The 25,040-nt window shown below is 48.1% G+C and overlaps 1 protein-coding gene across 5 annotated transcripts in view; it reads left to right on the top strand.

Moving 5' to 3' along the window:
* The window catches only part of LOC144170290 (basigin-like), a 323,955-nt gene that overhangs the window by 160,621 nt on the left and 138,294 nt on the right, over positions 1–25,040 (top strand). For 4 of the 5 annotated variants that reach the window (XR_013322595.1, XR_013322596.1, XR_013322594.1 and 1 more), the window contains exon 2: positions 2,997–3,113. The exons of the other annotated variant lie outside the window; for it this stretch is intronic. Coding sequence is in view for 1 of the 4 variants with exons in the window: in XM_077699985.1 (XP_077556111.1) it covers positions 2,997–3,113 (117 nt within the window). In the remaining 3 variants the exon portion in view is untranslated. The remainder of the gene's footprint in view (positions 1–2,996; positions 3,114–25,040) is intronic. 5 annotated transcript variants of the gene reach the window in all.

Raw genomic sequence — 25,040 nt, 5'->3', positions numbered from 1 at the left:
AAGAAAGCAAACTCAAGCAGGCTGCTTGCCTCCTTACCATCGGCAAGTCTAGTTTTTCTGCGCGGCTCATACAATTCAGGTGAAAACAGTTTGCTTAGGGTGCGAGGACTTCGATAAAAATAGCGTGAGGTGTCTTTCCCGACAAGAATCGGTCGTCTTTCATGACATGTTACATCAACGAATGTGCAAGGTACTGAAAAAGAATTAATACGCGTACGACCATTGCCTTAACTCCAGTAGAGTGGTGAGAAGGGTAGAGCTGCAGTTTTTGCCGGCAACCAAGTACGAATGCAACGGAAGGGGCGAAGGAGAGCGTGCGCTCGCTTTTCTCGCAGGTGTGTCTTATCCGCCGTAGCATGGTTAGCAGCTGTCACGTTGCAACGGTGTTCTCTGACCTGCTTCCTCTTGTATAGTTCGCGGTAAGTTCAAGGGAAACAACGAAAATAAACTAGTTCCGAGGCAGTTTCCCGCAGCCCCCTTAACCGAAGCGTGCCCTAACTTAGTTGAAAGCGCCGGGAACAACCGAACTATCAGCGTGGCGGTGAGCTTCATACCAACGTTCACGGCACCGTGAAGCGGGGTGGTTGGAGTTGGTAGAGACAGAGAAAATTTCGCAGCCTTGTTTCGTGTCACACTTGGCTTCTAAAATTGTGCACTGCTGCAGTACGTGATGAACGTAGGCCCAACCCGCTTACTCCTCAGGAAGTCATAAAGTGCGTAAACCAGCCGCGAATCTGAAGGCCCGCTTCCATCAGGTTGGAAAAAAAAATTCAAATTTTAAACTTCGTGTTCGCTCCACCGGTTTCTTGAGCGACAGTGTGCCTAATTTTCTTCCCTGAAGAGACTCCCGCTTCGCCTAATTAACGTCGTAATCGTCCGCCTCATCCCTAGCGCTTACGCCTTTCTGAACTTATCGTATGTAACAAAAAAAAAGTTGATGGAGAATAGAAATGTAAAAATTCATTGCTTTATGAAATTCCAGAAAATCGACAGCGTCAGAAAATAAACTAAAGTAATATCGCCCTCGAGGTGTTCAGCGTTGTTACCTGCTATAGCTTCCGTCAGCAGTTTGTTTTCGCTTTCACACCCGTAGGCTCCTATACCTTCCATCCTTATCTTGTACGCAGTAACGTGGTGTGGCGTCGAAAATTCGGCTGTTTCAGAATTTGAGCTCTCTCCCTCTCTCTTGGTATGACAGTTACGCACACTCTAACTATTCCAATGCTCAAATTTCGCGCCGAACTTTGGGCTGCTCAAACTTCGTCCCGACTGCTGCTGCCTTCCCACGAAGTTAACTTCCCACGGACTGAGTCGCAGGTGGGGCTTGCATAAAAGGAAGAGTGTGCTGCAAAAGCGAATAGTTAAAACATGAATAAAAACCAGCTTCTAATTCCCCTGCACCACATGTTTCCATCCATAATAGGCATATTTGTCATGACATTTTCCTGTCGTCCTTGCTCCTTACTGCACGCACATAAGTCGAAACCTCTCAGAATTAGCTTGAACGACCATTGCAGACAACCGCGCATTTTTTATGCTGCCTGAAACAGATTTCTCCTTTTTATTTCGTCGAATATGAGTGGGGAGCTCCTGGCTCTAGGAGTGTTCGGAAGTTTAAATTGGGGGTTTACGCGCGCTGGTGTGTGTCTGGACCAGAATCACGCAGAATACGAAGGTTCCGGTTTACCTTCGACCACCTTAGCATTATTAAGGTGCGCTGAAATCTTGGCAGAGGAGCGTTATTGTGTTTAGCGGCGGCCGTTTTCCTATATAGGCTAAAAACAACAATGCTCCTCTGTCAAGATTTCAGCGCACCTTAGTAATGTTCAGGTGGTCGAAGATAAACCGGAACCTTCGTATACTGCGTGATTCTGGTCCAGACACACACCAGGGCGCGTAAAACCCCAATTTAAACTTCCGAACACTCCTGAAGCCGGGAGCTCCCCACTCGTATTCGACGAAATAAAAAGGAGAAATCTGTTTCTGGCAGCATAAAAAATGCGCGGTTGTCTGCAATGGTCGTTCAAGCTAATTCTGAGAGGTTTCGACTTATGTGCGTGCAGTAAGGAGCAAGGACGATAGGAAAATGTCATGACAAATATGCCTATTATGGATGGAAACATGTGGTGCAGGGGAATTAGAAGCTCGTTTTTATGAAGGCTTTTAACTATTCGCTTTTGCAGCACACTCTTCCGTTTATGCAAGCCACACCAGCGACTCAGCCCGTGGGAAGTTAGCTTCGTGGGAAGGGAGCGCCACCGCGGTCAGCAATGAAAACTTGCAAGACGCAACGCGCAACGCTTTACCCATGGAGCTGCCATGGTAGTATTTTTACAACAGTAAAACGCAAATCACGCGTCGGCAGACGTTGACGTCCTGATTGTAGGATGATTTATTTTAAGAACCCAAACAGCAAAGTACTAAAAGCTGTTGCGAGCAGATAGACTAGCGTATAGAGGCAAATCCCCATTCATGGCACCCATGAGGTTTTAAAAAACACGAGTTCTGCTCACACGATTCCTTGTGTTCACTGTGCTTTTTTTTCTCTTTTTGCTTTTTGTGGAATCACTAAAAACGCGTAAGAAGCCAAGGGCTTCAGTTTGTTTACTTGGCCTTTTTAGTGAGCTCGACAAGAGGTTGCACGGGCTGTGGCTTCTTTCAACAACAGCGTGTCCTCAAGTACATCAGTTTGCGCAACACACTTTACCCAGTGCCTAGACCATTGCAATCGAGAGTACGTATCTAGTGCAAGCTTTATTTTGCAAACTCCCACGAGTTCTGCTTTTTATTACGCCTTCGCATTTTCTTACTCAAACCCGTTCATGCAATGTTGTTCTGATCCCGCGCGGTCCAGGCGCCTAACACAGCAGCGAAACACGGACCGTGATGTATGCGTTCAAGCGTTACTGGACCGTGTAGTAAACTGGCCGAGCGCGCGGCGTTGAGAGCGGGGGGCCGAAGCTCTGAGCACAACGGGGCCGTGGTTGTTTGCGCAGGAGCGGCCAAGCCGGAAGGCGTCGTCCATGGAATAGCTCCTTCTGGCGTCGTCGCCGGCGGCAGCAGCCCTCTGCTTGAAGACCGCTCAACATGGCTTCCCGCCCACAAATCACCAGGCAAGTCGCTTGTTTGCCTCGTCTCTTATCCTTTGCCCTGCATCCTTTCTCCGCTGCCTCGCCATTCCTCCTTCGGCATGACCGACTGCTGGGGCAGCATACATCCTGCCTCTTCCGTTAAATAATGCTAAGGTAATCTTGTTTCAGCGTGTTCTGCTCATCAAAGCCGTAATCGTTTAATTCTACCTAGCGCACGCGTCATTGGTCTCTTCCTGCTTACGTAGCGCATTGGTGTCGACGTTCTTCGGCTGTTGGCGCGAGGAGACTTGCGGCCCCGTCTCGTCTCGGTGGCGATGGCGGGGAGCGCCGGTGGCTATTACGAGTCCGGGTGGTCTGTCTTCACCGGCCGGTCGGAGTTTACGAGTGCTCTTTTCGATTTGCCGATGGGCGCCAGCTGTGGCGGTGGCCATCGGTCGCGCCCGTTGTCGGCCCCGTCTCGCGCCGTAAACGCCCGCCGTCATCGAGGGGCCGCTGCTGCTGTGTCACCCTCACCGCCGCTACGACCAGCGGGATGCTGGCGCCGGACGCTTTTATAACGCTGCCACTGCGCAGAGAAAACGAGGAAGGTGAAGACGCTAGTCGGAGGGAATAAACAGGGGCGTCATGTAGGCGCAGTGCCTGGAGTGGAAGTGCCGCGACACACGTAAAAACACCGAGTCAAGTGTCCGGAGCACTAGAAAGGAAAATACGCACACGCCCCACACGTGAGAAAGCCGAAGTAACTCTGGCCTTTTTTGCGTGACCCATATATCGGCGCTTAACTTGGTGGTATTATTAACAGCGAAGCCGCTTGGAAAATCGTAATATTTCGTGTCCGCAGTTAAAAATACCAAGAAACTGTCGAGCGCGCAAACGTGAGCGCGGGCCTCGCGACGGCCAGGGCCCTGCCTTTAAGAACACACAAAAAAAAATGCCTAGCACTCGTGTGGGCGTGCTCCGCGACAACCGCCCAGCGTCCCCGGCGCACGTTTGCCAAGCCAATCATACCTACTTAGGGAGATTGGCCAAGATTGGCCAAAAAGAACTCCACTATTCGCCGTAATCGTTGCAATCCTTGCGCGGAACGATAAAGACACGTCATAGCGCACGCTGCCCCCAAGGGATGTTAAATGATTATCACTCAAAAAAAAAAATTGCGCCCACCTCCCCGCGAGGGGAACCCTGTGTAGATGCGACGCATCGTGGGGTTCACTTGGTGTTTCCGTTGTACTGATTCTGAAATAGCATGAAACGTGTCGGGAACGCGTATGATTATTATGTTTTATGATTATTATTATGTTTTATTGGCCAATCTTGGTCAATCTCTCTAAGTGGTGTGCTTGGGGCTTCGCTGTCGCAACGACCTTTACTCCAGCATTGTTGCTGTAAGAGGGAGCTTCTTTTCTTTAATTGCAAGTGTTAATCATTGCCCCATCATGCGTTGTATCAGTAGCATCTTGACATAGTTTGAATGAGTCAAGGATATAAGGCGCGTTCATAGCATTTGATTCTGTCTCGGTTTTGTGGCGCAGTGGGAAGACCACCATGTACCTCGCGTTCCGCCCACAGGGTCGTGGGATCAAAAAAAAAAAAAAACGAAGAATGCTCACACATATAGCAACAATGATGCAGTGAAGCTCGTTGTGGCCGCGAAGAAGCAAATTGGCTCCAATCGGGCTCTAAACCTTCGTCATGGTCTCGAGGTTGCGTGCAGATTGCTACCTTCAAGTCTGGTGCGTTAGTGCGAGCTTTCTTCATTTTTTTCTTTATCTTTGAACGTCGCTTATAGAAGGGTTATACCTTCTTTTAAACCTACTTACTGTTAAGCGAAAATTATTGCTTCCCGTTCGTAAGGGTTCGGGAAGTACAAGCGATCAATCATTCGCAACCTGGTACAGCAGTTCGTAAAATATTACAAATAACAAGTTTTGAGTATTGTGTAACCGCGAACCCCGTTGTTTCAAGTCTAATCTAGCGTAACATATCGAAGATAAATTGCTACAGGCCATTGCAAGAGTAAAATAGCCCGCGTTTAGCTTGTAACATTTTTACTCATTGTTGCATTGTTCGTGGTTAGTAGTATTGCATAGTACTCATTGTTGCATTGTTCGTGGTTAGAGGCATTGTTCGTGGTTAGTAGTATATGCTAATACATGCGAATGGTACGATTGGTGGCGTGAGTAATAATAGCCATGAAAAAGACTTGTAAAAAGCTGTTTTTTTTTTCTGAAAAGGCTGTACAACTTTGTTGAGACTGTAAGTTATGTAACTATTTATAAAGCATCAGTGCTACACAGCTTCCCGAAGTGCTTTCTAAAACAGCGCTATTCAGAAGCCGAATTTACGAAGGAAGGAACAATTACTTGTACGAGACGTTTTAAATTATTGTTTAGTGCAGCGTCACTGATGGCTTGTCAAAAACATAACATTTGTGCGTGAAATCGTTTTTCCGGATATGCAAAATAATAGCGCTTGCGTAGAGCCGCAAATGTTGTCGCGCCTTGGTCTACATTCTGCAAAGGCTAATTCGGGTCTGGAAAAACTTTTCTGTAAATTAATTAAGTAGTGACATCAAGATTATGTCAATGCGATATTTTAAAACTGCTTCTACTTTTACGAGGTGTGCAAGCACACTTTTCCTGCGAAATATTTCTTGTTGGCCGTTATTCCGTCTTGCAAGAATAAAAATGACTATTCGTTTAAGTTTATCTTTGCAAAAATATTCCAAGTATTAAATACGTGATAATTCTTTTTCACAGTGGATAGATTATGTCACATGGTCATAAACGTAGCAGATATTGTTCTTGTACGTGGCTTTATGTCATAGCTTCAATGCTTAATGGGTAAGAAGCGAGTTCAGGCTATATCGGGGAAGCTAGTTTAGACACTGGATGTAGTCTAGTAATGCATTATGGGCAGGACCACCATGCCACTAATGGTAGTGAGTGTCCCACCTCAAATCTAGGCCCGGAACCATCACAGGACTTTACACATATATAGACAGTCGTTCCCAAAACACATTTCTGGAGAAAAGGCAGCTGCGTAAAAGCGCGTGTCACGTGACAAGACCGCTGCACCCCTGTTGCATTATTTAAACAGGAACTCTTTAAATCCGCTACAACAACGTCCCCGTATGAAAAGTCAGGAGGGGGGGGGGTGATGATAGCACACGAATGATACTACTCCTGCATTCTCGTTTTCCTTGAAGAAGGGAAGGGGGGAGCTTAATGTGCTCAGGTAATTCCGGCCTTGTCATAAGCCGAAAGCCAGCTACGATCACATCTCCCGTTCCCCGCCTTTCCCTTAACGACGTACGCCCGTCTCGCTTGATGTCGATGGCATTTCCCCCTTCAACTCTTCGAAGTGTCGGAAGCCGACCGACGTACTCACCAGCTCTGCCTGCCACCCCGGAGGCTTATGACAGCCATATCGTACTCGCACGTTCGTCGAGGATACCGACAGCCACCTAGACAAGCCGGTCGCCGCGGGATGGGGGCGCGTGGTGTCGCATCCCAGGAAGGGTTTCCACGTCGCGTCCTCACGTCGGGGCTTAGCTGGGGCGGCGAGCGGCGGAATCCTAATCGCCGTCACCGGCGCGTTCGCCTCTCGGGCTGCTCGCAATGGGCGCCGCCGAATGGCTTCGCGCTCCAGTGCGCTTTGGCGTGGGTACCCGAAAGAAACGTGCTTCGCATGGGCAGCCTGTCGCCGTGTCTTTCTTATTTATTTTCCTGAGGGACTCACACACGGGCCTACCTCCACGGCTACATCTGATTCGTCGATGCCTGATTCCTGCGGCCACCTCAAGGCGGACGAGATGGCGCGAGCTTTCCGAAAAATTGCCAATGGTGTCAAGCATAACCTCGCACCCGGATACTTTTGACGAGCAATCGCCGAAAAGGCAGCGAGTATTTTAACACGAAAGTGTTTTATTCCCCGATACACAAAGATATCGATCACGTCATATCCGTCCCGGAAATGGCGCCAGTGCAACGAAGCAAGCGGCCTGTAAAGGGTGCACTCCTGCACACAGGGTCTTCTTGCGGGGAAGCAACCTTTAGTACTAAAGAGTACTAAACTAACGAAGCAATTCAGGGAGATATGGGCTGGGCGTCGTTTGAAGTTGGAGAAGCTCAGAGTAAAATATGCTCTGAGATGAGGTTGAGGGCAATGGATCAACGAAGGTGGGCTGCTAAGGTTTTTAGGTACCTATACTTGAAAAGCGTGGACACGCAGTGGTTAAGAAAGACTAGAAGGCTAACGATGAAATACGGAAAGAACAGTGGAGAATCCAAAACAGCCAAGGTAACCAAAAAAGAGGCAAGGCAGATTGAAACGAATAAATGGAGGGAAAAAATGGAAGCTAAAACGTCGTTAGAGATGTACAGGGCTGAGAAAATGAACATCAGAAAGGAAAATTTCTATGATAATTCCCAGGGCAGTGCTTTGCTTTTTGAGTCTAGAGCAGGTTGCCTGCGAACTAAGAGTTTTGTGGGGAAGTATTCACAAAATGATGGGGTATGTGTGGTCTGCGGAAAAGAAACAGAAACTATGCGGCACATAGTGTTAGAATGTGAGGGTATCCATCCAAATCTACATGAAGGGAATATTGGGCTTCCAGAAGCCCTAGGATTTAAGGGTATCAGAGAGGAAGTTAACTTCAAGGCCGTCGAGGGGACCAAAAGAAGATTAGAATGCTGGTGGACGAAAAGCAGAGAGGGGAATATTGCCTAGGGCAGTTACCACCTGTAACAGGAAAAAGAAAGTATTTCGGCCCTAATAAGCTTTAGTGCCTGTCCTAAGCAGCGCTAGTATTAAACCAAGAGTGTAAAACATGGTTATATTAGTCCTTTTTGGTAAGATGACATGTCATCACCCCGCTTCAAAGGGGAAACCAATAGGAATCATCATCATTATCATCAGTACGTTGTGTTTACGGTTCTTCGTTTTCGGATTTTATATTTTAACACGAACGTGTTTTACGCCGGGATACACAAAGATTTCCCTGACGTCATATCCGTTACCAAAATGACGCCAGTACAACTTTGCCGAAGCAACCCGCCAGCAGGACGTCGCTGGCCAAGCACACCCACGAGACAGCCGTTGACCCGCAAATCATACTCAGCTGCAGATTTCGCTGCACATTTGACTTTCGTGTTTTACCGACTCCTATGACAGATGAATCCACCACAGATTTTTTTTTCAACATACTTTCGTACGCCTACAGAAAAGTCGAAGGTCGCTGTGCTCAAATTATCTCGGCTTTAAATTGGTTTATTCCCGCGTACATTCCCGTGAAGTACGTCGCTTGTTTTTAACTAGTGTGCCCACAATGCACATTTCCACCTTCGGGAATTAGTTAAATTGAAGAAGCGACACACAAAGCATGAGATGGTCGATTTAGGCACGAGAAAAACACCAAAACACCAGCGCCAATCAATAAGCGTTTACATGCTACCCTGGTATCGAACTTCACAACGGCTTCACAGATGCGATCGATCGATTGTGGGGTTTAACGCGCCGACGCAACGCAGGCGATGAGGCGCGCTGTAGTGGAGGGCTCCTGATTAATTTTGACCACCTGAGGATCTTTAACGTGCGCCGGCAGATGCATACTAGTACCTCTTACTACGGCGAGTCACACATAGCGATAAGTTACGTTAAATCCCGGGCTTCCTTGTCGCTTCTTTGTTACCAATAAGCGATGATCACGCACGCTCATTTTCGGCTGGCTGTAATGAAGGCTGCAAAGAGCTCCACTGCCAACCGCTTCAGCTTTCCTGATACTCTCCTCCTATAAAAACGAGCGTATCTTTTTCTCCTATTCGAAGCTCTCTTACTCTAAGTTCAAAATCTTGAGCACTGTACCGTTGCGCACTGAAAACACTTCCACCGCTTCGGATAAGAGGAGTATCAGCGCCCAAACGAAGCATCTAGCTTTCCGCGGTGCGCGGTGTTCCAAGAATCGACCTCCCAAGTCACCATTGGGCGAGGACCCACACGCGCCCAACTTCGCATGTGTATGACAGCAGCGAGCTGCGTATGACTTAGTTCATGATAGTACTGCCCAAAATGGCAATTATGATTACCTTAACTCATAGGGTTTCATACTAATATACACTAGAGGGAAATCTGGCGCCACTGTCTAGGGGAGCCGCGCTTCAGCGAGCGTTCCGTCATGTGCCGGGCATGCACGTTCCACTTGTCCTTGGCATGGCTCACGAACAGGCTGAAAAGTTGGCTTTGGCTGCAAAAACGCAACAATATCACTGCAGACAATTAATCGAATTTATTCTGTTATAAAATTAAAGCTCCAGAAATATTTATTTGTCAGGGATTATTTAGAAGTTTCATGGAAGATGAACAAAAAAACAATGTTACCCCTTTTCGCTTCAAGACGAAAAAGAAGCCATGTGGCTAACCAAGCCAAGGAGGCGAGGAACGCCGCTAGCTGCAATGGCGCCGCCCACGGCGGCCCGCGAATGCAGCGCCAGATTTCCCTGTAGTATATATTAGTATGAAACTCTATAACTCTGTGCCATAGCTAGCCCTAAGGACATGTTCAGACTTCCGAAGCAAAAGCCATATCGTGATCTATGGATGTAAAAAAAACGGCGTGGCCCGCCGTGAGGTTGGCTGAGACGTTAAATGACGTCATTCTTTAAAGATATTACGACAGTTACGGCAACATCGAGTAAATGGAGCTTTCAATAGCTCCCCGGTACCACACGAAGTACAACCGGTTATACCCAATTGCAACAGTACAAAAACAGGCCAACCGGCAAAGAGAATTTTGTCCACACGAAGGTGGAGAGAAATTAACGGGAAAGACTTTCTTGCGACCCACCGCCAGGGGGACGAGCCCGGGGGGACCCCTCTTGTCCCCCCTAGGAAAAAGCCGGATAGGGTGGGTTGCTGGGAACGGGAACTTGGGCATCGGGTTGGGTTATGGGAAAAGGTTGGGAATGAGGGAAGCAATTTTGCTCCAATCCTTTTGTCTGACAGTGCCAATTGCCAAATATGCGGTCCCTGCCACGGGTTACCGCTCACCCATAGGGTCCGCTAACTGGGCCCCGACTGTCGGAGACAGGAAGTACCCTATTTAGTGGCGACGGCCGGGTCCCCCGCGACCCCCAGCTCTGCGGCCGATGCGTACTAACGTCCTCGATCAACTGTCCCGCACAAGGTACTCATGAATCACCAATGAAGCTTTCCACTATACACGGGTACTTGCAACACCTGCTTTTCACGGTCTCCGGACACCGGAACGGCAACAGTCTGAACCAGGCCTAAGGCTGTGTTTAGACTACTGACGTAACAGCCATATCATGAGCTATGGACATAAAAAAAAAAAAAAAACCAGCGTGCCACGCAGTTCTGTTGGCTGAGACGTTAAATGACGTCATTCTTTAAAGATATTACGACAGTTGCGGCGACAGTCTGAACCCGGCCTAACACCACCCCTGCGCAGAAACAGCAACCGCTAAGCGCTAAAAGGAGGAACCAGAAAGGCGCTCACAACTCAAGGAAGCCGCGGGGAATGCCGCTGTCACTGCTACGCGCGGATGTCCCGGCGCCGTCAGCTGTGCCCGAATACATTCAGCGGGGGCCCGGCAGGCGCGAAGAGAGACAAACGAACAGACAATGAAGGGCACGAGGTGGTGCGGAGAACAAGACGGGACGCTAAGTTTCCGCTGACGTGAACGACCATCTCCTCCGACTTCCTGTCGTAGCTGCTGGGGCGTTTATTTTTGTTGGGCTACTGGTTGTCTCGTTGGCCTGAGTGGAAGAAGTGCGGCGTGCACGACCGCTGGAGCCAATAGGATGCTTTGGGTTTTTCTTGCTTTCCTCCTTCGCCATCTTTGCTTTCTTGATTTTTCCCCTACGCCAGTGGATGCTCCAGCATCTGCGCTCTTCATTCCTCCCCGTACACTCTTGCCCTCTTATTTTCACCGGCCTGACTTTTTTGCATTCCTTCCCGGAAGGTCTACATTGTGTCTTCTATGGGAAGCCAGGGAGCTGTTCTGTATATAAATGACACGTTGAATCATTGAAGTCGAGGCGCGTATGTATATCGGTCTTGTTTTCCTTCCCAGCTGATATTTTCTTGTGGCAGTGGTGCGCCACATTTTCTCCTGGCTTTTATTTTCCTTTTGCTCACTCCTTTGGGTCCAAGGCCGCTTGGCATGCATTTTTGCACAAAATTTCCATCACAATGAGCCTCGTCGTGCGACTTAGTATGTACGTACTTTTATCTTTCGCTTAGTGCGCTTGACACTCACTTTTTTTTTAAACTCAGACCCGCACTTCCGCTTCTACTAACGACGGTTGCCTGTCACAACGAAAATAAAACAATATAGCAGCCACACAATGTATGGCGGAGCGAAAAAAAGGGAATAAAGCAAATAACGGGCATCTGCGGTAGTGAAGAGTGACCTTCTAAACAGAACTCGACCTAAAATAGAGCTCAACGGTTTCTCATTGCATGGCTAGGAGCTTTGAGCTTCCTCTTTGGTGCTTTGCGGGATTCCACAATTGCGAAGCGATTGAAACACAATGACTCCGCAAACATGACTCGTTATTTCCCCAAAGGCACACGTCTTATGCAGAGCTGAGGGTAAACATAAATCCCGTGTGAATGCGCGAAATCTACCTGCACTCAAGAAATGTGAATTTGAAATTGGAGAAAAGGCTCTTAAACGGAAAACAAGATTGGAGAAAGAGAATGTGGCATAATTACGACGAGGGGGTCAGGTGCATTCACGCTATTCCCGACACGTAAACTATGTCCGTCCGCGTGGTCGGCGAGAGGTACGCTAAAGCCAAAGTTCACTCTGCTGGTCTCGTTGTTGCACCCATTCGCGAAATTGAGCGGATCTTGTGTAGTCACCCGCACTAGCGTACTACAGGACACTTTAGATCTAGATCAATACTCAGGTAAGTTAACGTTCCTTCTCATGCAAATTCTTTTCAGACTTCTCGCACATTCTATACTGCAATATAGACGGCACGATGTAAGGCGCAAGCACATAAGCAACGTCAAGTTTTGCTGTATTAATGTCGCTCTTCTTGCATGATGCAGTGTAATTTGCGCAATACTTCTGACGCCCCATAACTTCACCGCTACACCTTCTTTGTTCTGGGAACATCGTTGTGCGTGTCTGTTTTTTTTTCTCCCTCACTGCTCTTCGTCCACACGCGGTTGTTCTTCGTACTCGTGGCCATGGCGTACACATCGGGGCTTGGACGATACTTCAAGTGAGAGAGCGGCTCCCAAGAGGGATCCCACGGAGCGCGGAACACGGCCGATGCTAACACGTACCCTTGTAGCGCTATATGAAAGAAGACAGAAAAACAGTGTGGCGGGCTTAAAGTGTGTGCAACCCAGATGAAAAGAGAGGGAAAAAGTGCATTCTCGCTTTGAGTACTCCGTCAACTGCGCGTGCTTGAAGGGCCACCAAGGGACAGGTGAGGAAGCGTCACTGTCTCCCGCGCAGTGGTGGTTCCTCACTTGGCCAGGTCTGCTTGCTTCGGTCTTTTTCGTTTATCTTAGGCACTGAAGATTGGGCTCACGGTTAGTAACGTAGCTGTACAAACTCGGTAACTCGGTAAGACTGGGAGGTTCTCTCTGATTTGGTTCCGCATCCCTTCATCCATTATCCTCGCCAAGACCATCGCTACACAGCGTGAAAGTTTGACTCATATATCCGGTTGTCGAAAGAAAGGAACGAATGAAACTGGAACATACATATTACATGTCTATAGATACGTACAGTCTAAAGCTTTATGACCGTAAACACGGGAGCGAGTGCAGCTCAGTACATGCAGAGCGGTCTAGCGATGATATGACGAACTTCCGTAGATCGTACATTCGGCGGATCCACTCCTCGAAAACGGTTGATTGCGCTATTGTCTGCTGCGGTAGCTACGTTAGATATCTGGACAGGATTCCAGAGAATACTTGTGGCGAGGACGGGCTTGTTATCTAGCGCGAAGCCCACCGAACGCATTAAAACGTTTCTTTTCGCTGCCCGATTGGGTGATAAAAAGTGCATTATATTTCGTGACAACTAATACAGCAGACAGCCGCGCGATAAAGCGGTTTCCGGGCGGCCGCTAAACGCGCAAACTGCGACAGCGCGCCAGCGCTCTCGCCAGAGCCCTGTGCATGTATGGAGCGGCAGGCGCTCCCGTGTTTACTGTCATAAAGCTTTCGACTGTGAATGCATGCATGCGTGCGTGCACGCACGCACGCACGCACGCGTACACACACACACACACATGCATGCCTACATACATACATACATACATACATACATACATACATACATACGTGCATGCATTCATACGTGCATACATACATGCATACATACATACATACGTGCATACATACATACATACATACATACATACATACATACATACATACATACATACATACATACATACATACATACATACATACATACATACATACATACATACATACATACATACATACATACATACATACATACCTACATACATGCATACATACATACAACATTAAAAGAACACTGCAGAGAACAACGTCCATTTGGGCCCACTTTGTGACGTACATGAACCAAAACAGACGTTCCCTGTCACGTGGAACGTATATCCATGAAATGTTCTCATTTTTCTGCATGCTTCATTTCTATTCTCGTTTTCTGTCCGCGTGCACCGGCTACAAGATGCAGAGTGCGTTCGTTTTCCCCAAAGAAGCATGACCTGTGTATCGGCATGATAGGCTCTGGCCAACCGAGTAAGTTATTGTCTCGTAGCTGCTCTAAATGTTGCACTCCCAGCATTTTCTCTCACCGCTCCGCCCGCCTTCCCAGAACATTCCTATCTGTCAGTAAGGATAGGAATTGGGCCAGTTGCTTTTGCATGCTGAAGGACTGGGCTTGACGTTACCAGGGACACACTTTTTAGAGTAGACAAATGGACAACGCGGACAGCACGAACGCCAACTAACAACTGTTTTATTAAACTTTATTATTACATATATTTATTATTATTATTTGAAACAGCCGGAACCCAGAAGCCACGGCAAGAAACACGTTGTTGACCCGTACATACACAATCTCCACATAAATTAAAAAAGATAGGCGCGTGCCATGATCTTAATATTGTGTTTTCCACGCCAGTGATACTTAAAGGGATGTGCCAAAAAGTAAACACTGTTCCGGAAGCCACCAAAAATGTCTGTAAAACCCAGCATCAAAATAAGTTTGTTGAATGTAAAAGTAGGGTTTATGTACACCATTCCTCTATACTGCGGCAAAACATACGTGGACCAGACAGGGAGATGCCTCAATGAGAGACTTAGAGACCACCGGTATACGCATGTCATCAAACGGCCCCCAAAGGAAATCTGGCGACCCCCTGCAAAAAATATGGGTGCAACCCATTATTTTAGAAAACGTCAGTTGTAAAAATCACACAAGAACACACGTGAAATCTGCGAAGCCTTTTACACAGCAGACCCAATGCGTGAACGCATGCTCAATCGTTCTGGCCCCGCCTGAAATGGAATTCATAAAAGTCAGCTCAGAGAAAGATGGCTAGGGAACGGAAAGCGTCAGGGGCAGATCACGTTGCAGCTCATATCTATAAACAAAAATAAAGAGCCATTCACCAGATTACGAAAAAAAATATCTTTCACATTCCCCCCTTTCCAATTGTGCCGTCGAAAGATTTCTACTTGTTTTGATGTCCAAGCAAATATTGAACTTCTAATAAATCATTTGTTAGTTGGCGCTCGTGCTGTCCCCGTCGTCCGTTTGTCTTTTTTACAACGTTTGTTCCTGGTAACCTCAATCGCAGTGCTTCAACATTCTCACCTGATTTCCTTGCTTGATTCATTGATTGATTGTAGGGTTTAACGCGTCGACGCAACGCAGGCGATGAGGCGCGCCGTAGTGGAGCGCTCCGGATTAATTTTGAACCCCTGGGGATCTTTGTCGTGCGCCGAAATATCGTACACACGGGCGTTTTGCTTTTCCCCTCCATCAGAAAAGCGGCAGCCGCGGCCGGGAATCGAACCCGCGACCTCGTGCTCAGCACCACAACGCCTTAGGAACTGAGCCACCCCGGCGGGTTGATCTCCTTGCGTCGTTCTTCCTTTCGCACCCACTTTATTCAAAATCAGCTTACACGAAAACAAAATGTAAAGAGCCTTTTCCGCTTTACTTGCTAATGTACTGGTGACCGCTAGTGTAACCTTTTTTTTTTTTTTTTACTGATACAAATTCTATAAATAAAGACGGAAAACGCATGCCTCTTCGGAGCAGGGGTGAATGGGGTGCATACAGCAGACAAACAGGGCTCCGATAGCAGCGATGAGATCTCTGCGTGCCAAGTAGCTGCTCGCTGTCAGCGGCGGATTAGAGAATATTTATGACCCGCCACACTCGCCACGTAAATACCCTCGGGGCCCACAATAAAAACAGGCTGCTAGGACGAGCCGCTGTACCAGCTCTTGCAATGGTTACGTGGTGTAGAAGAGCTGTCGAAGTGCAGTATGAGAAATGCGCTGAAAGCTTTCCTAAGCAAAAGCAGCAGGGAAAAAGGCGTTCAGTTTCGTTTGTCGTCCTCTTTCGCGTCCCGCTTTGCTCTGCCCGTACCTTTTACTCACTGGCGATAGTTAATGCACGAGCACTTCCGCTACCAGCTCATCGCTTATTCATGCGGCATAACGGTGTCTCATGCGCTTCCTTCAATCCCTGCTCGGTTGGCATTCGTGTCATCGGCCTGTGGCGACAGCAAGTTATCGATAATGCACTGCGGGGAGCTCACTACGTAACGTTTGGTTTCCCTACTAAGCGTACGCTTGTCTATTTGTTTGCTTTCACGATGACGCCAGACGTGTCAATTATAGTGTCGCGATGAGGGCTGCCACGGGCGGCGTTGATCGGTACCGAATAGAACAGATGGCCACCTACCACTTGAAGCAAGCACTTGTAAGCATGCAACTTTGTGTAGTCGCACAGACAAGTGGAGGCTTCGTATTTCGGGTGCGAGTGCGTTTAGAGCTGCTTTTTTATTCAAGTATGAGAGATCGGGGTGGGGGCGGGGGAGGCATGAATGTTTCAGTTATGCTTAATGCGAGAGGTTTGGGATGGAAATTTGAAATAGAATGGCTGCCGACTTATGATGCTAAAAGCAGGAAAATACCTCGATGGGGTAACGAATGGACTAAGATAGCGCATTATAGCAGCAGAGCGAAATCTGTTTGATACGCCTTTGTCCTTACTTTGCAACTGCATGTAATGGTGAAGAATGTTCAAGTAATCCCATCTGCGTAAATCGCTCCTTTTTCACAAATTTTGATGCGTGCACGTTACGGGGGGGGGGGGGGGGGGCAAGTCGTTCTGTGTGCAGCGCTTTTGTACGTCGTTCCTTTGCTCTTCCCTGTGTTTTGCGATGTTTCGCTCGAAGATGTACCAACTTGCTTAACTACAAACCCTGCTGCCCGTTAGGTTTCAGGAATAGGGTAGCAAACTAGCTGCACTGCGAACTTTTGAAAGTTAATTACACCTCGCTCGTCCGCTACGATAAAAGTAGAATCCTACCACGCGATATCATGCCAATTAACTTAATGGTGCGCCAGACTGAATTTTATCAACGATCGGAAGGATGCTTTGATGAAGTCCTTCTTCTTCAGTAGTGGCAAGGATAACTTGACTCTGTGCTCATCTTTAACGTGCGCCCAAATCACGGCACACGGGCGTTTTTTTTTTTTTTTTTGTGCTTTTCGCCTCCACAGAAAAGCGGCTACCGCGACCGCGATTGAACCCGCGTCGTCGAGCTCAGCAGCCCAACGCCTTATCCAATGAGCCGCCCGGGGGGGGGGGGGGGTACGCCAACAAATATTACAAATTCAGTGCACAAAACAGGGAGTGAAAGGTAGGAGGGATAACGTATATGGTAACCAAAGGTTTGATGTTGATCGTTTCTTGGCGGTGAGTGGCTCTCACAGTCCGGAAGTTTCTGGGCGGAGAGAAAAAAATGAATGTTAACACTGCCCTCTGGAAACACACAATTACTTTAATGTTTTCTCGCAACTTTGACTTAGAGAAGGCGGGCTGACATGTTGCCGGAAGTAAAAACTGCAAAAAGTGGAAGTCGACGCCTAAGACATATTCGGGCTACGGCGACCAGGGCAACGCTGACGACGTTTTTTTTTAACAGCAGAGCTGTTTAAGCTTTTGGTTGCGCCGTCCATAAGCAGAAAAAATACTGAGAAAATACCTAGTGCACGTATGCCTGCGTCTTGTGAGGAGCGCCCGGCGTCGTGCAAGCTTGCACGTGGGCTTTCGCCGCGTGAGGGGCTCGCAAAAAGTAAAGAAAAATACTGAGCCCGCGTGCCAGTCAGCGTTTGAGCAAACAGCGTCGCCGACAAAAATTGCCCCCACCTCCCCGAAGGGAATCGTGAGGAAGTGCGAATGCATTTCTTGCGCCGAGAGTACCCGGCGTAGTAATTCTGACATCGCCTTGAGAGGCGCCCAGCCAGCGAACGGTCTAAACTGGAGCAGAGCGAGCAGGAGACTGTAGCGAGAGAGCGCGCGCGAGCCGACCCACGGAGGTCTGGCGGTTTAGTACGCCGCGCCGAGCGCGCCGAGCCAGGTGGCTGAGAGAGGAGGCGAGCGCAAGGGGAGAGGGACAGCGGCGCACGGCAGCTGCAGCCGAGCGAGGGGAGAGGTGGTGCGGGTGGGTGACGTCACGGCGCGGGGAGGGAGAGTGACACACAGCGGCGCACGGCAGCTGCCGGGGAGAGGTGGTGGAGTATGTGACGTCACGGCGCGGGGAAGGGAGAGGGACGCGCGCGGCGCACGCCGTCGCGCCGCGAGGAGCGGTGAGGGGCGTGTCGTCACGTGGTGAGTGACGTCACTGCGCCGTTGCTACCGACGCTCCTCTCCGCTCCACGCCGTTGCTAGGGGATAGGAGGACTGCGGACGGACGGCGCCGGCGGTGGAAGGTTTGGGGTCGCTTATAAAGTGCATTGCACTTAAAACAACTGTCGGCTGCTCCTGGTGTCACTCGCTCCGCGTTGCTTGCATGGGACACTCTCATAAAACTCGGAGTCGCCGCGGCGGCGGCGGCAGAACTCTATCCTACGCTGTGCCGCGCACATGAGGGATGGGGCGACCAAAGAAGATCCGGACACCCGAAAAAGAGGCGGCTTACAGGAAGCGCGCCACGCTGTCAGGCGAGAACGCAATTGCCCAAGAGAACAAGTAGTAGTAGTGCAGGTCTTCAACGGCGAGGGAGCGCTCCACGAAGACTTTATGGCGGTGGACGATGCAGTATACGAAGGAGGAAGAGGGCACTGCACAAATAAAGCACTTATGTATTTTTTTGCGCTTGATTTATATACACTAGGTAAATGTTTCTGAATTAGTTATGTAGCGCTTGCCAAGTTTACCTTGGTGAAATGAAAGTCACATCAGGTTTGCACCTTTGTTCAAGCTGGCTTTGATGTTTTTTTATAAATAAGAAGCATAACTGCGTTCTGCCCGGTCTTCGTGTTTTGTGTGACGTCAATGCGGTGCCACGCCACTTTCGGCAACTTGCATTCTCATTTCCTCTGTACATTTTTTTTTCTGGTTCCGTTCCGTGGTGCCTCGCCCATAACGTTCATTTTTTGCCCGCACATACGCGAGTGTTGCCTGCATCACACAGATGCCTTGCGCTGTCCTTGCTATTTTTAGGGGAAAGCCAGGGATCCAACGGAATCGATCAGCGAGCAACGCCTCTGTCGACTATGCGGCATCTCTTGTCGACCGGTTTTATGTTCTCCATTCCGGTCCCAGGTCCTATAGACGCGGGCAATATTCAATAAAGTTGGCGAGGTCCTGGAAATCCCCCCCCCTTTTTTTCCCCTTCAGAATTCACTGAGCCGGATTCAAAATGTTTGAGGCGCGAAATACTACGACAGTGCCGGAATTTCGAGGATCGGAAAAACCCCCCACGCGTCTACGGCCAGGATTTCGTAAAGCAGCGAAGCTTGCCTGTCATTACGTTTTTTTTTGCCTCTGCTTGTTCAGAATAGCCTTCTCAACAGCTGTCATCACCGGTCATCATGTCACAGTTTTAGAAGAGATCAAATCAAGAAAGCGGTGAGGCGTTGAGAAGCCGGTGCCTGCGGGTCAACTAAAAATACAAGGTAAAAAAAAAACAAAAAAAAACAAGCCGTTGTCTCACCCGTGCTTACTCAGCGTCCGCAGGCTTTTCTCCAGCAAAATTGAACCAGCAGGAAGTCCATATAGCATAAGCCCTCTCTTGCTCTTCTTGTCGTTTCTCTGCCCGTGCAGGAGTTTGCGCTATAGAGATACATGGTTGAGATAAACGGAAGCTCAAGGAGATTTTTCGATGTCGCCGTTTTTTTATGAACATGCGTGTTCTGAGATCTTACTTGGCTCAACTGTTTTGTCGACTAAAGCTGGGAGCCGAACAGCTTGAATTTTAGACTTTACTCAGCAAAACAAGAAAAAAGAAACAGTTGGTTTTTATGGTACGTGCCGTAGTAGACCCCTCAGAATTATTCAAGCCTCATGAATTGTGCTGGAAGCTCGCAGAATTTCGCGCATCCTATGTGAAGCAATAGCTGGCCAAGGAATGGAAAAAGGGCGTCCTCCAAGACGACACTGAGGCACCATCCCGCTCTACAGAAGTGAATGACCAGAGAAGCTGTCGCGAATAATGGAATTCTGTGATATGATCACATTAAGAACGTTAAATTGCGCGCCAGAGGTTTTGCAACTAATCTGGTTTCTAACATCCTTGGTAGTAACCCGGAACGACAGATGATAGCGGTCGTGACCAAACTTCTTGTCAGGTGTCGAGTCGCTCGTTCCTTTTTCATTCTTCGCGCTACACCTGGTGGGTTTCAAGGGCGGTGATGACCACGTGATCGGCAAATGGCTGTGCACGTGCTCGTGGCGTGACCTTGAACCTTTCGTGTTTCACGTATTCACTTGGTCCGCACCAGGCTGGCCATGTAGGAGGCGTCCTCTTTGACCTTGAGAAGCAAGTGAGCGGCTGTGTCGCGTTCCTTGTCTCCTTGGCTTATTTCTTTTGTTTTCTTGCTCTCCTGGTTTCCGTTCACTTCCACCTCTTTTCCCCACATGCACGGCGAGAATAGTCTCGACCAGCAATAATCTATCAGCGTTACTGCGAAACCCTCATTGGCTGGGAACGTTGATTTGCGACGGCCCGACGTCGTCTTTGGCTGTGACGCGTCAAGTGGCCCCAAAGCAACACGTGATTTTTGCTATGTTGTCAGCCGAACTGGTAGAGGCGCAGCGAGATGGGGTTGCACTGGTATGCGTCGATCGTTAGGCTTAACATTAGGCTTAACGTTAGGCTTTGGGGATGAGATAACATGTGATCTTAGCATACGTCGCTCCGAGGTTAGCACTTTGGCTACTTTTGCTCCTCTCTTCCTAGACATCGTCAGGTTCAACGTCTACGATTTGTAACTGACAAACATGGCGCGCACGTTGTTATCCAACTGCAAAAGAATCAAGCCAGCATCGCGCCACACAGCTGTTTTCGCATCCGCGCACATGAGCAGACTTGGATGTCCACCCCAATTTCCTTAACCTAACGAATGTTTCCGACCGCAAGTAAACGTGGGATTATCCAAGTTTGCATTCCTCGGTTTAAATGGTTTGGCAGCGCAATAATCCTTGCGCCGGTGAAGATGTGCCAGTTGTATTGATTCCCTTGCAGGAACACGGACTTGTCATTTTCGCAGCTGCTTTCACACGCTGTAGAATTTGTCCTTTGAATTGTGACGGGCCTGCTCGCTACTGATTGCATTAGCTTTTCTGCTGCCGTTACGTGAGCTGCAGAAAAACAGGCTCTTGTATGTTGCACTAACCAAACAGCAATAAATCTCTGCAGGCGTCAGTGAGCTGCTCTTATTCAGACGAGGCGAGGTTTGTCACTAATTCGGTTAGGCGTCCAGACGATCGACTCTTCGGCGACCGCGCCTGAAGAAGAGGTTGTCATCCAGGAAGGCGCCTCCGGCCCGCATTTAGCTGGGGCCCCTGGATTTGAACGCGCTGTCTGCGACCAATGTCTGCAATGGATACGTCCCTCTCGGCTGTCGAGACGACTTGATGAGCGAGGTGAATTGATTACGCCCGCTACGCGTATCGGCGCACGGCTTTCATTCTTTTATATGCCGAGTTGTTCCGGGATTCGGATGCCTAGAAACATGGAAGATCTTAGGAAGGAGGCACAGCTTTAAGACTGGTGATTGGCACTTTTTGCGCTGAAACTAGGGGCAAGACACACACTTGACAAAAGTGGAAGCTCACAGCCCAATTTTTTGCAGACTCGAAAGCACATACACATTCATTCAATCATCTCAAAATCATGCAACCATTTCTTGCGTTGCGTACCGGGGATCTAAGGCTTTCATTTATTTCTGAATCTCGGAAAAGTATAAGTTGCCAGCAGTCTTTCATGGCAAGCTCAGGGAGCTACCTTTTTGACATCCCATTAGCTATAGGAATTTACAAGTTGGGATGACGTAAACATTTGCAAGGCAAAAAAGCCTAGGATGACTAATTATAAGAATCTTCTCGTTTTAGGCATGCCGGCACGATTGGAGCTGCTGGTTTGAATTCAAGGAACGGAACAAATCTCTCGAAAGCCATCGACTTAGCGGCCTCGTTTCGTTGAGGTCATGAAAACCAGACTAGGCGGCATAAACAAAACCTGCCATTTCGTTTCACAGACTACAAGCACCGCTTGAATATTTTTAGTACGCACGGGATATGACTACAGAAGTACGTGCTTGAATTTATGACTCTAGCAGGGACCGAAACGCCAGCAAAGTAGCAAAGGCCCTAGGGTTTCTTAAGACTCCAGTAGTTATCTAAGTAATTATTTCTCTATTTTTAAAACCAGTGTATCCGTTCGCGATAAAACAGAGATTTCGAAACCAATAGATTCGTACTTCTGAGAGAAGTGGCATATTTGGATGAATAAAGGAACAAAAAGGCCAATAAAATGAACTTGAATGGGCTGATTGCTTCGAGAAGATCTTTGTACCAACAGAAGCAAGGTATTTTTCTTTCTGTCACGGAAGTCAATTTTTTTTGCTTTGCGGCTTAAGTTCATTACAGTAAACGAACTGAGTTTTTTTTTCTTTTTTCCCCTGACTACTCCTGCACTTTAAGGCGCGCCGTAAAAGAGCTGGTAAAGAATAATTTCTCACCCACATCAGGATCATTAACGTGCGTCAAAACCTCGTACATAAATTATTTCCCCGTGTGTCTGCTCCCTCCCCCCTAATCTTTCCCGGGTAGAGGAAGTTCCTCTTAGGAAGCTTCGGGCTGGGGTGGCCCTCACACCTTTAGTCACTTTCATTTGAGGACACTCATAAGAACACCCAGGAACTTGTCCCAAGTGTCCTGCTCCGGCAGCTAAAGCTGATGCCAGGCATCTTTTGTGGACGTGCGCGGGAACAAGGACAACAAGGGGCACCACAAATACGCACTGTGGCGGCTCCAAAACCATCCCTACGCACGCATTAGGCACAGGACGCACATTAACAAAGGAATTGAACAAAAATGTCAACCCCACTGCCTTACTGGTATACCAGGAAAATGATAAACCCCAGGCCCGTACGCATGATGTCCAAAATGGTGGCGTCGGCTGCGTACGCCAGGCAAACTTTCGGCTGATAAAAAGCACCGTATTAGGGGCGAAGCACTTTGGAGGCTCGGGCTGTAGGCGTCTCATGTCGTCGTCGTCTCATGTCGTCGTCGCCTCATGTTGTCGTCGTCGCATGTCGTTGTATTCTCGCGTAGTCCCGGTACTAAAACACCCGGACACTCGTCTTCCAACGCCTCGCGCGTGGACGTTACGCGTTCTAAAAAAAAAAAAAAAACACCGGCACACTCGTTTTTAACGCACCGTGATACAACGCTTCATCTACGTGGGGAAAAACGCGTACTAAAAAGAACACAGCGGGGCACTTGTTTTTCGTTCGCGCTGGCTTGCGTGCTTCCACTTCGCTCCATACAAGCTTTAACTTTAAAATTCATCTAAAATTTAAAGTTTTCCATTTCGAATTTTACTTCTCCCCCGTATTCGTAATTGGGATGTCGCATGTATTAGCCCGCGCCATGTGGCAAGAGAGACGCTTACAATCATTGAACATACTTATACACTGCATGCTGCGCCCCTCCCCAAGTTTCACGGTGTTCTAGCCCATGTGCAGCTTTCCCGCTCATGGCAGTCCTTTCAACAGTGATTACTCTGCAATTTTTTAGCGATATGAAAAGTTCTTTTGCACAGTTAATATTTGGGGTGAATACTTGCTTTGTGTACAGTTTCAAATCGCGCACGTTGCGCGACTGGGTTCCTGAGCCATGGGAACTATCCCATAGAAATGCATGGGGAGTTAGATTTGACAGCGAATTACACAAAAAAATATTCAGAAACCTGAAATATTCTTTTAGCGTTTTAATCGTCACGTTCACTTCTAGCTTTATGCCAAATATCATTTTCCTAAAGTGGTTTTTCTAGGTTCCCAAGAGGTTGTAATTTTGAGCGAGAAAGCTGGGTACGCTTTATGAATTCTACGCCTACCTTGGAAGCCTTCACGGCGATTCCCCTCGTCTCTAAGAGAGAGAGAGAAGCTGAACTTCAGTCCCGAGTATGCGCAGCGGCAGCACGTTCTCCTACACATTCAGATTAAGGATATACCCCAGCAGGATATCACCCAAAGGCTGTTAAAATGTTCCGCGCTGAAGTCGCACTGATTTTAGGGCCTGCGTCGTATGCCGTTTAATGGCGATGGTAGCAATCAATCATGAAGACTACAACAACAGAGGGGGCCAGCATAGAAACGTGTTTGCTCAAGATTTGCGCCGGAGTGGCAATTTACGAGGAAAGACGCTTTGAGATCGAACATTTCCCAACTTCTGATGACATCGTCCAGAGCATAGATGAATGAAGTTTATCCCATAGAAAAAATTTGGGTCTTGAGTTTTACACACAATGCTCGCTAATGTTGTAGACAACCACCGAATTTCTTCCTCAACCGTGTTCAATATTCTCAAGTAATTGCGAGTTATCTTCGCGAAGTAATTTCTAGCTATTCTGCTAATAATTTGCTCAAGCAAAACAGTACTTGTCATTCAAAAACAAGCTTCCTCAATAAATTCTGCTTGTAATAATTTCCTATTTTTCTCCGCAAAGTTTAACAACATGCGCTAAGATTTACTGCCTCTCTCTCTCTCTCTCTCTCTCTCTCTCTCTCTCTCTCTCTCTCTCTCTCTCTCTCTCTCTCTCTCTCTCTCTCTCTCTCTCTCTTATGTTTCCTTCTCTTGACGATTTCTTTCATTTCGCTGTTAAAGAAATAGTGAGAAAGAAAAGGCTTCCCGAGGAGCAATTTCGGGTCCATTCTTACGACACTGTACGGATGTCGTAGTCGTTTCGTGGAATCGGACTTGCGACGCTTTTGTCGCGTACCTTTTTTCCCCGTAAGTGCTACTTCGCTGACGCCCGGGTGTGTAAAAAAAGAGACAAGAACAAGAAAGCACAGGGAGGATCGCTTACCGTGATTGCGCGAAGAAGGCAACGTGCGCGCCAGTTCCGAAGCACTTTCTAGCAGTTTTTCTTTTTGTTTTGTACTTATTCGAGTTGACGCCCAACAGCGATTGAGGAAGGTTTCCATACGACGTTCCGTAAACAAGCGAATTCAGAGGGGTGGGTTCCCATCGATTGAAAATGTTGCCAATTTTGCAATCACAATTCACATTTTTCGCGAACGCGTCAGCCTAACCATATGGAATGCCCTCGGGATGTTTAGATGGCGTCTAGTCAGCTTTCCCAGGAAAGCGCCGGTGTTTTGTTTACTCGTTCCTGATTTCGGCGTTTTCGCTTCCTCGTTTTCATCAGTGT

Source organism: Haemaphysalis longicornis, unplaced genomic scaffold, assembly GCF_048455015.1.
Source record: "Haemaphysalis longicornis isolate Haplotype H1 unplaced genomic scaffold, Haemaphysalis longicornis Haplotype H1 scaffold_2, whole genome shotgun sequence".
NCBI lineage: Eukaryota > Metazoa > Arthropoda > Arachnida > Ixodida > Ixodidae > Haemaphysalis > Haemaphysalis longicornis.
The sequence above is the reverse complement of the archived record's forward strand: the minus strand, read 5'-3'. Positions and strand labels throughout refer to the sequence as shown.